The sequence below is a fragment of the Lupinus angustifolius genome, chromosome LG20 (genome assembly GCF_001865875.1).
Source record: "Lupinus angustifolius cultivar Tanjil chromosome LG20, LupAngTanjil_v1.0, whole genome shotgun sequence".
In the NCBI taxonomy this organism is placed as follows: domain Eukaryota; kingdom Viridiplantae; phylum Streptophyta; class Magnoliopsida; order Fabales; family Fabaceae; genus Lupinus; species Lupinus angustifolius.
The window spans coordinates 20,965,038-20,983,440 of NC_032028.1; the positions used below are offsets into that span (position 1 = coordinate 20,965,038).

General features: G+C 30.7%; 3 protein-coding genes across 3 annotated transcripts; all 3 read left to right on the forward strand.

Moving 5' to 3' along the window:
* LOC109336445 (L-2-hydroxyglutarate dehydrogenase, mitochondrial) lies at positions 548-5,276 on the forward strand. The gene is made up of 5 exons (XM_019573048.1): positions 548-926; positions 1,794-2,075; positions 2,238-2,674; positions 3,629-3,788; positions 5,131-5,276. Exons 1-5 carry the CDS (start codon positions 600-602, stop codon positions 5,242-5,244), a joined length of 1,320 nt encoding a protein of 439 aa, XP_019428593.1. The 5' UTR covers positions 548-599; the 3' UTR covers positions 5,245-5,276.
* Positions 9,677-11,164, forward strand: LOC109336447 (TMV resistance protein N-like). The gene is made up of 2 exons (XM_019573050.1): positions 9,677-10,180; positions 10,881-11,164. Exons 1-2 carry the CDS (start codon positions 9,723-9,725, stop codon positions 11,134-11,136), a joined length of 714 nt encoding a protein of 237 aa, XP_019428595.1. The 5' UTR covers positions 9,677-9,722; the 3' UTR covers positions 11,137-11,164.
* Positions 14,526-18,229, forward strand: LOC109336419 (ABSCISIC ACID-INSENSITIVE 5-like protein 2). The gene is made up of 4 exons (XM_019573007.1): positions 14,526-14,562; positions 15,022-15,941; positions 16,033-16,104; positions 17,936-18,229. Exons 2-4 carry the CDS (start codon positions 15,123-15,125, stop codon positions 18,014-18,016), a joined length of 972 nt encoding a protein of 323 aa, XP_019428552.1. The 5' UTR covers positions 14,526-14,562; positions 15,022-15,122; the 3' UTR covers positions 18,017-18,229.

Sequence of the window (18,403 nt, forward strand, 5' to 3'; positions counted from 1 at the left end):
TTGAATAAGACATGAATTGTACTTCATAAATATAGTATTCCTTAGTTTTGGATCTCATTTTTTCTTACTAAATAAATTTATTATTGATGATATGTTATATGAGTGTAAAAGTGTGCAATTTTAACCATAAAAATGTATTCAATAACAATATGCTTTTAAAGTATATGAAATTAAAATCTACATTTAAAAAAGTTATTTAAAAATTAATTTTAAACTTTACTAAAAATTGATGCTTATTTATGAGTGTAAACATAATCTAACACACTTTTATCCTTTACAAAATGGAGCTATATTATTTTTATTGTTCCATTTAAAAAAATATATGAAATGAAACCGAACCTGTTTTCTAAGTTTTAATTTCCCGAAAATGAGTTTTTTTAGGAAATGGAAATAGAAAATGAGGAATATTTCAGAAACCCTTATCCATTTTTTTATATTTAATTTGGAGTGTCTTTACACTATTAATATAGATATGTATTTATATCATAAATTATTTATTTGTATTATCACTAATGATATAACTCAGAACATTTAATTTCCTTAAATTTTTTGTAACTCGTGTTCTCTGAATCTCTGATCAAAGTACATACGAGGAAGAAATGCTTCAACATTTCAGAACAAACTTGAACAGATTTGCATCATCATCGTCATCATCAAAATTGAAACATTTCTATGGCAATTGTGTTAGAACCATCACCAACAATACCTCAACTGATACAACAACCTCGTACACTGTCCCAAAGGAGAAAGTTGATTGCATAGTAATAGGTGCTGGTGTTGTTGGCATAGCAGTGGCAAGAGCACTAGCACTCAAGGGTAGAGATGTTTTGGTCATTGAATCAGCTCCAACCTTTGGCACTTGTACCAGTTCTCGAAATAGTGAAGTTATTCATGCTGGAATCTATTACCCACATAATTCTTTCAAGGTTTTTTAGCATACCCATGTTATAATTGTTGTTAAAGTTCTCTTTTTTTTGACACCCATAAAGATAAAAGGTACTTATATTTATGTTGTCATGTTGGTTAGTGAGAAATGGATATTGTCTGTAGTTAATCTTGTATATCATGTGCTGAGTTTCATCTTTCTGTAATTGTGGTTGTTGCAATGTAGATTGCGGCCCTTACGGTGTGAATTATTTTGTGATTAAAAAATATTTTTGAATTTGGTGCGGCCCAGATGCAAGTCAATGCGGATACGTTGCAGTATGATATAGCCACAACATTGTGATTAGGTGTCATGCTGCAATTGCAATCGCGGCGGTCACAACAACTTCAACATTGTGGCTGCATCACGTGATGTAGGTTGCTATTTGAATAACTGATGGAAACTCATTGATGTTGCAAGGCTTTAAATTATAGTTGCGGGTAGTGGTTATTTTGCATTTGCCACAATTATAAACAATTGAGGAAAAATCTGGTAGCAATGCAATGGCGGAGAATACCAAAACCATGATATTGAAACTTTAATTTGCATGATATATCAAAGTATGCTTTGGATATCAAAATGAACTGTTACAGTAAGCTGTCTAGCTTTTCGGCTATCTGTTGAGATGGGTACTTTTTCTCTAGCTGATATATGATTCTTATTTCTTACTGTTGTATGGATGTGAAAGTTTCAATATCTCATACTTTATGCTATAGAAAGTGAAAGTAGTGGGTCGCTTTCTCTACTAATAATTACTGAACCATATTGTTTACATCTTCGTATACTTATGGTTTTTGTATTAGCTGACTGTTCTTCTAGGCAATGAACCGAAAGATGACTGTAGTTTGTTTGATTACTTATTTTGCAGGCGCTTTTTTGTGTAAGAGGAAGAGAAATGTTATATGAGTACTGCTCCGAACACGGTATTCCACATAAACAAATTGGTAAGCTTATAGTCGCTACTCGATCTTCAGAGATTCCAAAGCTAAATGATATAATAAATCGTGGGATTCAGAATGGGGTGGATAGCTTGAGGATGATGGATGGCGCTGAGGCCATGAAAATGGAACCTGAATTGCAATGCGTGAAAGCGATACTATCGCCACTCTCTGGGATTGTTGATTCCCATTCTTTAATGCTTTCTTTAGTGGTATGCATTTCTAGCTCCTTTTACCATGTAAAAATTGATTAACTCATTTCTGAATATGGTTTAAATATACCTATTCTGACATTACTTTTTGTAGCTATTAGATTTCTTTATCTGGAGTTTAAATCGTACATTGACAGGAGTATAAACCCGGTATTGGTTCAGGGGGAAGCTGAAAATCACAGAGCAACCTTCACATACAATTCAACAGTCACCGGTGGCCATCTTGAAGGGAACCATATTTGTCTCCATATATCAGAAACCAAATCTATTAAAGAATGGAATGGGACTTCAATTTTGCGCCCAGAACTAGTACTAATGCCTAAACTCGTAGTGAACTCTGCAGGCCTAAGTGCCCCGATCCTCGCAAAAAGATTCACTGGCCTACAAAGTCGAGTCGTTCCTCCTGCCTACTATGCCCGTGGTTGCTACTTCACATTATCTAATACTAAAGCCACTCCTTTCAGGCATTTGATATATCCCATACCAGAGGACGGTGGCCTTGGTGTGCATGTTACTATAGACTTAAATGGTCAGGTCAAGTTTGGACCAGATGTTGAATGGATCGATGGTGTTGATGATAGCTCAAGCTTTCTGAACAAGTACTTCCTAAACCCATCATTTTCATGCTTTTGGATTGTACTAGTATATAGTTCTATGCCTTGTCCTAAGCTGCTTTCTGCTGCATAAGATCCATGGCAATGTTTCGTCATGTCGGAAAACGGTTCCGTTTTAATTCGTTATTTATAATTCTATTCTAACATCACCAGCAGATTATAGAACCTAGAGCACTTCTCGCCGTACTAGTACCGGATTCACATTTTAGTTGACTAAGAACCTGAATGACTCTGACGGGCATGTCATGATTCATAGGATCTTTGTTCTTTATGTTAACTGATTCAAAGCATCTATAGTTTCTTAGGTTTTGTTAGCATGGAGGGGTAGATTGTGCACTTTATTATGACAATTTATAAGAATAGGCATTATCCATTAATTCTAATCCCATCAATAAAAGTAATCTGCAGCTTGGCTGTTCTGCAATTTACTACTTGTTTGAGTCTGTTAGTGGACGATACTGCTCCAATTTACTCTAAGGCTTCTCTTGGCTCCTCGAATTACATTTTCATACTGATTGTGTTGACTTATTTATTTAAAAAGTTTAGGCTCGTTAGGATCTTGGAATGTGAGTTTGGCGGAACAGTAAGGTTGTTACTTAGAGACCATGATGTCACAAGTTCAAATCTTGGACAGCCTCTCTGCTTGTACCCTCCCCGTACCCCACTAAAATGGGAGCCTCATGCATTGGACCGCCCTTAGGCTCATTAGGATCTTGTGTCATCTTAAAGTTTTAGTTGGATGACATAAATTTTAATACTTGAGATATTAAACATCTATTAATATCTTAATCTTAAGATTTAAACAATTGAGTTACTGCTAAATACAAATTTTGATACTCTAAAAACTTTTGATTCATATTTTCATTTTCATATATGCCCTTGAAAAGGAAATTTGTTGCTTTGGATCACAGACTTGACTTAAGTAAGCATTGATCCTAGGTTTGACTATTCAGTACGTGCAAATCGTGTTGAGCGGTTTTATCCAGAGATACGAAAGTACTACCCAAATCTGAAGGACGAGTCTTTGGAACCAGGATATTCTGGGATCCGGCCTAAACTTTCAGGTCCCGGTCAGCCGTCTGTTGATTTTGTAATACAGGTTGTTTCTCACACTCTTAGAGCATATCTACCTTTCTGTTGGCAATCTGAAATGTGTGTCCCATAGTTTTACTAATAGAGGCAATATTGTGCAAGATGTTAGATTTCAATGTTACTTTTGTTCCATACAGTTCACTCATTTTGACCCGTTTTTTGTGCAAGCTATTTTATTCTCAATTTTGTCGCCTAATGTTCATTTGCTTCAATTGTATTACAATGAAATCGATTGGCATTAACGTCCTAAAACTATCCTTTACATATACCATTGTAATTGTTTTTCGTTTTATGTCGGGCAACCGGTACCACTTTTCCTCTGGTTAAAACCAATAGTACTATCATTAGATTTCCTCTAATTGACACTTATTATGGAACCAAGTTGTCTATCTGTCTATGCAATTATATGGTCAAATCTTTGCTAGGTTGTCCACTGAAATTTAGTACTAACAAAAAGAATGGCATTGGTGTTCTATAATATAATCCTTTTTCCTCCACAAAATTTGCTGTTATTTTCAAGACTTGTGTGTTCAGAGTTTCAAATAGTGGTACATATAAACATTAATGTTGTGTCCATTTTTGCACTTTTATCAAATGGCATTGCATGAATTTGCTTCTTGATTTTTGTGTGCTTATCTTCCTTGTTCACTTTCTTGCTTCAATGTATCTTTGTTTTTATCTTTTTTTCTCAGTTTCTCTTTGATGATCTTTGTTTACTTCTATTCTTACATGTAAACTATCTACATTTTCCTCTCCCATGATGGACATCACTTCTTATTTTCTCATTCCCATTGCCATTTGATTTTTCAACTTCCATCTAACTATAATTTTGTTAAAAGGGGTGGTCTGGTGCACAAGGCTCTCACTTAGTAGGGTATGAGGAGGGTAGATGTACACAGCCTTACACCTGCAAGCGAAGAAGCTGTTTCCAGGATTTAAACTCATAACCTTATTATCACTACTAAGCAACAACCTTACCGTTACGCCAAACTCACCCTCTTTTTGTTATAGATATAAATGGACTAAAGGTGAGCTTCAACACGATGCGAAGGTTGTTGTTTAGTGACCAAAATATCACAGGTTCAAATCCTGGAAACAGCCTCTCTACTTGCAGGGATAAAGTTGCATACATCTACCTTTCTCAGATCCCACTAGATGGAGTCTCGTGCACTGAACAACCTTTTCTTATATAGACGGAGTAACATATCGGTAACCTGGTATTCGAAGAAGCATGCTAGTGTGTTTCCATAGCATTATATGTTCTTTGAATGAATGATTGACTGTAGTGTGTTTCTATATTTTAACCAAACATTTGAAATTTTGACATAACTGATGCTTCATTTATGCAGGGAGAAGACATTCATGGGGTACCTGGTCTTATTAATCTTTATGGAATTGAGTCACCTGGTTTAACATCAAGCATGGCAATTGCAGATTTTATTTCTACTAGATTTTTGGGATGATGCAGTGTGGAACTTGAAGATTTTATACTCCATTGTGGGGTTTGTAATATATAGTTTTAATACTCCAGCTTTCACATGTTACATATCAGTCCATTAACTTATTGAGTGTACTAGTTGTTGAGCTTTTGCAAAATTTTACTCTATTCCTCCCCGAGGAAGATATGTGACTTGAATTCGTGACCTCATATACTTATAACTTGTAAATTCCAGATTTTATTGAGTTGCTACTATCAGGCTATTGTAGCCTCTATGAGGTCATAGATTCGAGTCGCGGAAGACTCCCTATAGGGGAATCAAATATTGCACATTTGCATGGTGTTTTTGAGCTTAATGGTGGTATATTTAGGGTCTGTTTGCGAGTTGAGTTTTGGAGGGAAAAGAAGAGAAATGGAAGGGTTAAGAGCCATGAAATGCATTTGTGAGATGACTCAAAAGCCTTCCATTTCTCTTCATTACCCTCCATAACTCAACTTGCAAACAAACCTTTCATAAATTCATGGTTCGAAAGGGATCACATGACAATGCTAGAGTATTACATAAGCATCAATATTTTGGTATGGCAAAACCAGGACCGAAAATGAATTTATGAAACTTTTGGACCCGACAATGATGACTTTGGTCCTACGTACCTTATGAATGAGAAATCAAGACTTATGTAATTCCGAGGAAAGAAATAATGTATTATTTGACACTCGAGACTCAATATTCATAGCTTTCGGAATATTATATTACTCCTTTAGATCTATCTCTTATCCATATTTTTCCTTGATATTGTTAGGATTTATCCTATTAAGATATTGAAATATCTTCTAGTTATTTATCAAGTAAATACATAATATCTTAATATTATCTCATAAATGATTTATCTCGACATTATTTTATTGTTTTTCCTAATAATATAATGATAAAAATATTCTTTATCTTGGAATTATAATTAATCATAATAATATATAATGGCTTTCTAGGATTTATTATCTTGTAAAATTTCCCATAAGAAAAATATTGGACCCTTTAAAACATCCTACAATAATAGACTCATAAAAGGTCAAAGGGTCATACAAATCAACCATCTCAAGAAATTCTGAAATTTTTCACCCAATCAACTTCAAATTTTCTAAGGAGTATTCTGATTTTAAAACTTAATTTTACATGATTTAATAAACAAATAATAACTTTTTGACTATTATGAGTTAATTTCAAAACTACAATGAAACTTTGTTTAAAAAAATCTCATAAGTTTGTGGAAATTATATATAATTATCTGAAATACTTGTTTGAACTATGAAGATATTTTCAAATAATTTTTTGCCACATTTTCAAATATAACTAACTATTCAACATATAAGAATTTATTAGAAGTTAGAAACTCAACCAAAAGTCAAAAGAAAAATCCATCGACTAAACCAACTAAACTCATTTAACCAAAATGATAACTTTGTATTAAGGTAATATGGTTATTTTGGTAATCCGATTATAAAGATCCACTTACTTTAGCAATACGTTTTTCCACATCTTAACTATTGATTTTAGAGAAATTCAATGGTTTGATACAATAAAAGTGACATACTTTATCGTAGAGGTGATGCATTACAATAAAAGTAAATATCTTAACTAGAATGATTTTTCTAAAAAAATGTGTATGAAAACAAAAAACCACCTTTTGAACACTAACTATAAAAAAGAATATCTTTTTTTTTCTTTAGTCTTTCCCCTTAAGTCCTTAACCTTAAGGGTAGTGGCTATCATATCATATATATTTTAATAAATCAATTTGGAAGTCAAACTTGAATTGAAGTCTATCAAAGATTGATCTCTTCATGTGAATATTTCAATTTCGATGTATCAGAAATTCAAGGTGTTTTATCCCTAATTGGGTGTCAAGTTGATTTAAAATATGAGGAAAAAAGATTAATGCATTTATGAATTTTATATATTCTTATTACATCATCCACTATTCATATTTAATTATTATTGACTATTCAAAAAAGAAATGTAATATAATGTTTGTGTATAAATCTTTAAACTAATAATACATATATATTATATCCACCAAATTTATTATTAATCTTTTTACATCTTTTGCCTTTGACTTTCCCTGCCAGCAAATAAATCTTAGTTGTCATAGAGTATAGTATGTATTAATAATTAAGATTTATATGAAGTGAATATATTATTTATCATTTATTTATATTTTAGAGTAAATGATTAATTGATTGTAAATATAAAGTATGAATGATACGGAACATTATAGTATAAATTAATGATGTATGAAGTGTTGATAGTGTAAAAAGATTTACACTCATAATGCATAAATAGAAGATAACCTCCCAATAAAAGTATCTATATTTCCCACCAGTTTATTAATTTTTCTCTTAAGTTGACTTTTGGAAGGTATTAAAAACAAGTGTTATTCTTATCGGTGTAAATCTTTTGTACATAAAAAATTTCAAACTGCATTATTTTAGAAAATGAAAAGCTATAAACATTAAAAAAAAATCGTATTAAAAGATTATAAGCTATAGTAAGAGTCCGTTTTTTAATATTTTTCATGTCTATTTTCTCTTTACTAATAATAAGTTTTCCAACTTATATCCTATGACTTGTAAAAAAATAAAACCTATTTTTCTAACTACCATGATCCCCTTATGTTATATAACTTTGAATCATATAATATTAATCAATAATATTGAATTTATTAAATTAAAAAATCCAGATAAACAAATATGCAGTGCTGGTCAAAAACACTACTCCTAATAATAAAAATGTCCATTGTTAACATTATTGGACAACCTTATGCATCAACACCAATCCCTAATGTAGTAATTAAGAAGAAATTTCCTTGTGGCTTATAAATTTTATGGGGCATATTTTCTATTTTAATATGTGTCATTTTATTTATCGTTTTATTTTTATTGGTCAAAAATGTAAAAATTATATATATTTAATTTATGTTTTACTTTTTCGATCAATGAAAAATAAGAAATATATGTAGTGGAACATGAAATTATTAGAATTGCTAAAATTATTGGCAATAAAGTAGTTAAAGTAAATTGTAGAAGGACTATTTGACTGAAACATAAAACTTGATCATCCTTCAGAATTTGAAGTTCAAAATGCAACATCTGCAATTTATCGCTATCAATAGAATAGGAAAAAAATGTACTAAAATAGAGAATAAATAAATGCTATCTATAGTAGTACATATTTTAAAAAAATACTATCTATATTACATACAGATTGAGACATGAATAAATGCTATAATAATTCAAACGGTGCAAAATTTGTGGTAATTGGAATGTCAAGTGCTATGAAGAAAAAGTTAATTTATCCCTTCTTCTATTATCTTATAATATGTGTCACTTCATATATTATAAATTGTAATTGATCAAAAAATATTTAATAAATAAACATTAATTTAAATATATTTTTCAATTAGTTAAAGCTGATGATACATAGAGTCAATATGGGATAACATATGTATTTCTATGATTAGGACAAGTGGTTGATGATCAATTTCTTGAAAAGAGAAAAACTAAAATATCCAATTAATAAAGTTCTTGAAAAAGGAAAATCTCCACATAAAAACGCATTAAGGAGTCTTGTACATAATGCTAAAAGTGAGTTTGTACATGATAACAAAAATAAAAAATTGAACAGCATTAATGAGTTATGACAATTTTTAAAATCGAAAAACCAAACTTTTTCAAAAATCAAGATAATCATGTGATTTGATCATGCAAATCAATATTCATTTGACAAAGAAATCACATCTGCTAAAATTAGATGTATAATTATATAGACAAAATATATGTTATAAAATTTTAAAAACCGACAAATTAAATATATAATTATATATTTGATGTAATAAATAATTAAAAACTTGTGGATGACACAGGTAAAAATCATTATATGTAAAAAAATATAAATTTTATATAGAGAACAATTCAAAAAAGAAGAAAATCTACCATAATTTCTTAACTTGTTAGAAAGTTGCTATATAAAATTATAAATAATGTTGTTGTACAATCAAATTCCTATAGTATGTACATATATAGCTTCTATTATAAGGATAATAAAAAATAATAAAGACAATGTGTTTGTTCCATTTCTTTTTTAATTAAGAAAATTGTATATAAAGTTGTAGGTTAATTGGGTGCACATATAACATATTTTTATTTATTTATTCAAAAAAGTCAGGGATTAATGTACTTCTTTTTTTGTTCTTCCCTATTGGTTTAAATAAATTGATGCATGTCTCTATCAAGAACGTAACCAACCTATAATGTATATATTATTTCTTTCCAATTGTCAAAAAATATCAAGTCAATCAAAAAATTTAATTTACATTATACATCTCTTAACCAATGAAAAAAAATTATAAATGAAGCTAAAAATGTGCTCTTGTTGTCTATAAAATCTTAGTTAGTCTAAGTTGTATGTTCATAATAAAACTTTAGCTTATATTATTGTGTATCTATATGGCTCTTCCAAAGCATGAGATGTTCATTAGCTTTAGAGGTGATGACACCCGAAAGACATTTACTAGCCATCTTAATTCGGCTATGGAAAGATTAGATATCCGAACTTACATAGACAACAATCTTGAGAGAGGAGATGCAATTCCGATGGCCCTTCTCAGGGCCATCGAAGAAGCAAAACTCTCACTCATTATTTTTTCTAAACACTACGCCGATTCAAAATGGTGTTTGGATGAACTTGTCAAGATAGTCGAGTGTGCAAAAAACAAAGGGCAAATTATAATGCCAGTTTTCTATGATGTTTATCCTTCGGATGTAAGGCATCAAAAGGGAACATATGAAGAAGCATTTGCTAAACATGAAGAGAATGTTGAAGAAGAGAAGATGATCAAAAAATGGAGGGATTGTTTGGAAGTGGCAGCTAATTGTGCTGGTTGGGATTGCAACGTTGACAATAGGTAATAACTTGTGACGATTTATTTCAAAGTTTGTATCATTCTATATACGCTTATTTTTTATTGACCAGATAAATAAAACATGAAAACGTGAATTAAATATATATTAACTTTATATTTTCTAACTAATAAAAATGAAATAATATATAAAGTGTACACATATTAAAATAGAAGATGTGCTCTGTCGGCAACTTTATAATTAATGTATAAACTTGTAGAAGCAAATTAAATAATTACACTACAAAATGCAACATAGAAATTTTGATTGGTCATAGTATATCACAACTTAAATATTTTTCATGGAAATTATGTCTCTAATTCATGATTATAAAAAAGGCTTCAATTTATGATCTAAAATTGTAATTGTGGTTATAAATATTAACATCTAATTCATGAATTATAAATAAATATGATATTAGTTTTCATGCATTAAATATTAACATGCATTGCTACAATTTTAGATCTTTAAAAATAAATCTTTAATAAATTATTTTTTAGTATAATATTTATGTACTGATAATATAAATGTTTATACACAGTCAATCAATCATCCATCATTTATTTGTATTACTTTTACTTAACAGTCACTAATCATTGAAAATAAATAATATATGACATAATGACAAAATAACAAATTCTTATATTGTCAGTACATACATCTTTTTCTCGTTATTTTTAGAGTGATTTGCATGATTGTGTACAGGTCAGAATCTGAAATTGTAGAGGGAATTGCTATAAAAGTTCTGGAAAAGCTGGATAGAGTGTATGTTGGTGACTTAGACAAAGAGATAAAAAAGAATGAACAACTTTTAGAAGCTCAGAAACAATATCATACTATTGCTGTAGGTTATGATGTACAAATTGGGAAAGATCTTCAAGCAACAAAGTTACGCATAGCAAAGCTTAAATATGATAGAAGTGTTCGTTTGCTTCGTTTTCATTTTGATGATTTGAATTAGAATTTTATTAATTTCAGCAATTGGTTTAAAAAAATGGGTTTAATAATGGATAGTATGGTGTTTATTTTCTCTCTTGGAGACTCAATTGTATGATTCATTTATGGTTTTAAGGATACTTATCAATTTTATATGAAAAATTATAGCATACTTATAAATTATCTCATCCAACTACTAAAATCATAACATATATTTTATTTAATCATTTTCTATAAAAGTATTTTTAAAACTAAACAAAACAATATATGTTTCATACTTTTACTAACTAGATTAGAAAAAATAAATTATTTCATAGTATGAGAAGATAGTTTATTCTCATATTAATTAATCTTAGTTTTTGTTGGAGGTTGAATGTTAAAAAGTATTGTTTGAGAAAAGATGGACTAAGTTTTTCATTGTTGACTTATTTTTTATATTACTTAAATAATGTGATATTAAAATACTTGTTAATATAACCCTTATTTAAAATAATTATCTGTCAACACATCTCTATCATCATCACCTTATCCTCTTAGCAAAAATCATTATTATTCATACAATTGGATGCTCTTTACTAATATTCTCATCCTTATCACTATTATCTCTTTTTATCACTAATGCTTCATCACACACAAGCCATCATCAATAAATACAAAATAGAATTTTCATTTCCAATAAGCATACTTTTTAACAAGCTCTTTTTTAGTTTCCCACATTTATCCTCGAATCAGAGATAATCCTGTCCGAGCCGGAACATCCACAGGTACGTGGAACTAACTCTTTCAGCGGTCATTTTTTCCATCCACAAAACTCGAACCTGAGACCTTGATTAAGGGGAATCAAACATGTACCACTTAAACCAACACCCGTTGGTGCTCATCTCATTTTACGCTAATTAAAATAATTTAAAAATAATATAATAGTAAATATTAAAGTTGACGACAACAAGTTTGATTTTTTTACTTAATTTAATAAATATCATACGCCTAACCCCTTATAATCTGATATAATCCAACTCATGTTATCATACCAATCTTCTATCCCACAATTTATATTCTTTAATGTATTATCAGTTGTATTAGTCAGAAATATAATTAATAATTAAATTTTTAATTTAAATATATTCTTCAATCAAATATAATTAATGACATAAAAGATGTTAGCTTGGAGATTTGGATTGGTGACTTTTTTTTAATTTGGTGATGTAAGATTAATTTGATACATAATCAATTTCAAATCAAATAATCAAAATTTGATTCAATTTATTTGCTATTCATCATTTATCCATAAGATTGGTCAATATAGTTACCCAATCGAAAATTGATTCACCAAGTTCTATTATTCAAATCGTTTTTTAACTCAAATTCACCAAATGGCAAATTAACTTCATCCATTTTCCTAATTGTGATCCTAAGTTTATTACAAGTATGGTCTATATTCTAGTTTCTATTGTAAGTTATAATATAGTTTTAGTATGTGAAATTTCTCAATTATGTGATTTTAGTTCTCTTACTTTTTATGGCCATTGTCATTCTTAAACTTATATAAATGTATAAAAATAGTCTTTTAAGTGAACTTTATATCCAAAATTCTAATAATTGATTCATTTGTTTGCATTAAGTTTGATGAGAAAGAAGATAAGAAGAGAGAGAGAGTAATAATAGTTTAACATCTTCACTTATTTGGTTGTTGAGAGAAATAAAGAAAAGGAAGAAAATTGTAATGTATTTTATGCAAATTATTTTCTCCTCGATTGTGTGAAGAAAGTGGGAAAGAAAACACTAACTATAAAAAATGACCAAACTACCCTATTGGTTTCACACTATTACCTTATGTTTTAGGGTGAAGATGCATGCTTATTGGGCATTATTGCTAATTACTTAAATTTTAAAGTAAATTATAATTTAAACTAAATTTAGAAATAAATTTTTTTTATCAATTCAATGAGATAATTTAATAAGGTATAATTGACTATTCAAGAAAAACTCATACATCTTTCTCTTATATTCCTCTTTTTTTTCCTCTTAAATCAAACAACTATATTTCTTATGTCTTTCAGTTTGGTCCTAGATATTGTTATTACTTGCAAAGGCGGAGCATTGAAAGGGCAGGTGGGGGCAGCTGCCTCCATGATTTTTTTTTAAAATATTAAAATATTTGTTTACTTTTTTACCTACATAAATATATTTGTTGTCTTACAAAATGTGATGTTTCATGTGTCACTTATTGTGGATGACTAGAAAAATATTTAATTATTAAACTTTTAAATTATAAAAAATGATACATAGAGTAACACACTTTTTGAAACAACATATGCATACCTTTTAACTACACGCAAATGGCATCTTTATGGATATACTTGATTAAGCTCACATATTTCTTTAATTTATAGCCTACTAAATAAATACAATGCAATTTGTGTGGTATTTTTAAAAATTATACACAATGGATCATAATATCTTATACATGTAAATGTTACTTATAATAATATGATTTCGTTTTAATTAGTTCGTAATGATTTTACACTTGATGAAAGACATTATGTATATATTGATAATATATACACTAATGACACTTATAAGTAATTTAATATTGATAATATATGTATTTTTTATCCAAATTTTTTATCATATGGAATTCAATGAGAAACAAAAGATTGATTTGAAATGTCAATTTTAACATTTTTTTGTGTCGTTAGTCATTCAAGTTTAAAAAATTCTCAACTATAAGTCGTTAGTCATATCTTATTTATCAAGTTATTCATTTTATATTAACTATTATGGTTCAACTACTACATAAATATCATTTTCAGCAATGAAGATAACTAAACAGAATTACATAGTAAGATAAAATATCAATTTCTTGTTGATAACGTAGTGATTTATATTGAAAAGGAAATACCTGAAAATTTTCTCTCTGATCCAATCATGTATACTTCTTTATAATTTTCGTTATTTAATTAATTGTAATTAAAAATTGTTATCTCTCCTACTAAAATGTAAACCAAGATTAGCCATTGATTACTTGTGTCATTCAAGTATCAATTTGATCACTCATCTTTTTCTTTTTTGCAAAATTCGCCCCTATTTTTTTATGTGCACTTTTTATCCTCTAACTAATATAATTGTGCATAAATTCTATTGAGAGGGATCGTTTTGCATAGGCATAAAATTTTAAAAACGAAAAATGCCCATAAAACAGAAAAATGAGTCTAGGAGCAAATATATATATTTTTAAATCATATCTCACACCATTAATAATAAAAAATATTAAGCAACAAAATAATAAAATAATGGATATTGAAGTTTTAATTATTGAGTTTGAGGAAGATGCTTAGAACAAAAAAAAAAAATAAGAGCGTGGGACTCAAGTGGTATATGCTTGATTCCCTTTAAGTAAGATTTCGATTCGAATAAAACTAGAACGGAGATTGGATCGTGGAGCAAGTAAGTGAGATACTAAAAATTAGAGTACCCCATAGATTTCACAACTCAGACAAAACCCATAACTATCTATTCTTTCAACCGTTTTCCAAATTTCTTAAATCAATCACCCCTTTTGTTTATTCTTCCAGAGAATGTTCAATTCCCTAGTTATATGACCAATTCCAAAAGTGGCTTCATTTATGATTAACCTTTTGTAGGAAAATCAATTTTGGTCTGTTCATTATTCTTTAATGAACAGTTATTACAATAGAAATGACATGCATAATTACTTGATTGTTTTTTGTCTTAACAACATTCCTATGTTGTTCTGTGGAACATTAATTCCCCTTTGAAATCTGATCTGGTTTATTTCAGGCTATGTTCTGTCTATTTTTCTCTGAATTTTCTATTTCATGATTGGTGCAAAGTTCACTTTTTTATATATCAAATTCACTGTATAGACACTCTACTCTGAGTTTTTCAGGTTACTTTGTTGCTGGCTACTAAATTTAGATTCTGGGTTATTTTCTGGGTATTGAGGGTTACCTTTGGAAATGAAAATATAGGTAAAGGGTCTTAGAAAAAATGGGGTCTCAAAATGGGGCAATACAAGAGCCAAAGATTGCACCTTTGGCTAGGGAAGGTTCATTGTGTAATCTAACCCTTGATGAGGTACAGAACCACCTTGGGAATTTGGGAAAACCACTTGGTAGCATGAATCTAGATGAGTTGCTTAAGAGTGTGTGGAGTGCTGAAGTTGGTAGTGATGTGGCCTCCGGGTTGGATTTTAGTGGTGGTGCTAATAACAAGCAGCAGCATGGTGAGCTTGTTTCGGGGTCGTCTTTGAACCCGCAGGGTAGTTTAACGTTATCGGGCGATCTTTGCAAGAAAACCGTTGATGAGGTTTGGAAAGATATGCAGATGAAAAAAGGCGGTGATAGGGGTAGGGAAGCTCGGGAGAGATGTCCTACATTGGGTGAGATGACTTTGGAGGACTTCTTAGTGAAGGCTGGAGTGGTTACTGATTCTTTTCCTACGAAGGATGTCGGTGGTGGTGGTGGTGCTATGTCAGGGATTGATTCAAATGGGGCTTCCGAGAAAAATGCTTCACAACATGGTAATTGGTTGCAATACCAACATCAACATCAAAATCTGCAGGATAATATGATGGTTGGCTTTGTGGCTGGTAATGCCATTCAACAGCCTTTCCAGGTTGCGGTGAATCCGATTTTGGATGCAGCATACTCTAAAACAATGGCGACAATGTCACCATCGGATACACAAACTCTAGGCCGGAAAAGGGTTGCCTCTGGCAATGTAGTGGTAGAGAAAACTGTGGAGCGGAAGCAGAAGAGGATGATTAAAAATAGGGAATCTGCAGCTCGGTCAAGGGCAAGAAAACAGGTTATACATATATTTTTGTTGCACGGTGTTATTTGTTTTAAGTCGAGTTCGTTTTAATTTGATAGAAGTCGATGTCTATGCCAATGCACAGGCTTACACCCAAGAACTGGAGATTAAAGTTTCACGTTTGGAAGAGGAGAATGAAAGGCTTAGAAGACAGTGTGTATGTTTCTTTACCTTCGACAGTATGAATTTTTAGTTTATTGTTGTTTTTGCAGATATTTTAGTCTTTCTTCATGGCCTGCCAAAGTGGCAGGGAAATCAATGGTTGAAATAATTGTCGTAAATTAAGATTTCATCTTTTTTAGTTTTTTGCCAATGCTTGTTTATGGTCTGTATCAGTTTATTTTTTGTATGGTATGTATAAAAAAGTAGTCGACTGGTGCACGAGACCTCACCTTACAGAGTCTACAAAGGATAAATGTACGCAGTTTTACCCCTCAAGTGGAGGGGTTGTTTCTAGAATTTGAACCTGTGAGGCAGGTCAAGAGTACCGACCTTACTGTTGCATCTATATCCATCCTCTTTTGTGTGGTATTTACGACAATAAAAAATATGTATTTTGCTTGCTGAAGCTGCTTATCAAGCTATGGAATATTTACCAAAATCGAAGTGAACTTTCTCAGGACAAGCCAAAATTTTCTTATTCCTTCACAACCATTATGCACCTATTAGTAGTTGCTATTGACACTTGATATGATGTGTAAAATTCCATGCTTTTTAGCAATGTTGTGATATTTCATTTATTACTGTTCTGTCTACACCTCAGAGAACCTTTGTTAAGACGCTATTTTACGATCAACCTTTGCAACGATGTTAGAAGATTTTCATGTTTCTCTTGTATAGCTTTCATTTTGATGTCTCTCTCTGGATAGTAACACTTTTAAAGTGTATAACTTCATAACTTATGCTGCTATGCTGGTTTTTGGTTTATCATGCTGTTTGTATTACATTGACAGACACTTCTTCACTGTTCTCGGTCTGCTTTCTTTGATACTTATCTCTATGCCGTATTTCGTAGCCAATTTTAGCACTAAAAAACCTTGAAGATTTTTGAACATGTTCTCTTCCTTTTCACTGGTTTGCTAATTTCATTTACACCGATCAATGTTATGAAACCCGAACCAAATATCAAACTGCAAGAGACTCCATATAAGGTATAATTGGTTTAGCTGGTTAAACCGTCTAGTAGGACTAGATGATGTCATATATAATTAATAATATATATAAATGTATAATTTCACAACTAAATTATTGTGTTTGTACATCTTTATGCTTTTGTTATTATCTAACTACTTACTATCAGGTTCAAGTAATTCAACAACATTTGTATTTTCTTTCTTAGGCTTATGTTAGGCCCTTTGGATTAGAATTATCTTGTTCTTTTGGGCTTAAGGTTAGGCCGTTAGGGTTATAGAAGGGAATCGGTCTTTTAAATACCCGCAAAGCGATAAGTCGGTTGTTAGTTCGTTATTAATTAATTCATACTACGAGTTGGTGTTTCGTTTTTTTTTCAATTCTAACAACCCAAAAAAATCAACAAGAGTTGATGACATATAAGAATGCTAAGTGCTAACTACCCCATATCATTGTTTTGAACATCCCGATCTCGAAGATAATAAAGAATGTTAATCACAGGGAATGGCTTTTGATCCCAATCTTCATTCATGGTTGAGATGCTATGAACATTTTTTTCATTGAATTCCAACTTTTCTTAACAATCTTTAGGACCATAGATCTTGAAACAGACCATACTTTCTGTGATATGGCTTTACCAAACACAAATGATCTTTTAACCAACTATATGGTATGTAGTTAAGTCGTCCTTCGAGTTTGTTACCTACTAGCTACTGTTGTTTTTCTTCGGTTTGCTGAATTATTACATTGTTGAAGAAGAAAATGCGCATTTATCGAATAACTTGTTAGCGAACACCAACAAAGATTACTATAGACGATTCATCTCTGCTGATTCCAAGTTTTTTTCCTTGTTGCAGGAGATAGAGAAGGTATTGCCATGCGCGCCACCACCGGACCCTAAGCACCAGCTTCGCAGAACAGGTTCGGCAACCTTTTGATATCTACACTGCAAATGTGTTCCTAAGGCCCTTTCATATCATCACATAGCTCTTATGTGTATATTCTAGTTGTTTTGTGATGCTGTCAATTCTTCTCATTTTGCTCTATTGTAGGATTGTTTTCCCATATGTACATTTCCATGTCTAAGTCACAATTTATGCAGCACCATAAATGTACTTGTGTTTAATTCTATACCAAAATTCAGAGCCACATTTGTTTATTGTTTATTAGTGAGAAAAGTAAAACATTGAATTTAATATATATTAACTATACTCTCTCTCTCGCAATGAAAATGAAATGACATGTAGTGGTATATATTTTAGGATAGAAGAAGTGGTGAGTTAATGTTAGCTTTTAACTAATTTAATTTTGTGTAAAAACTACTT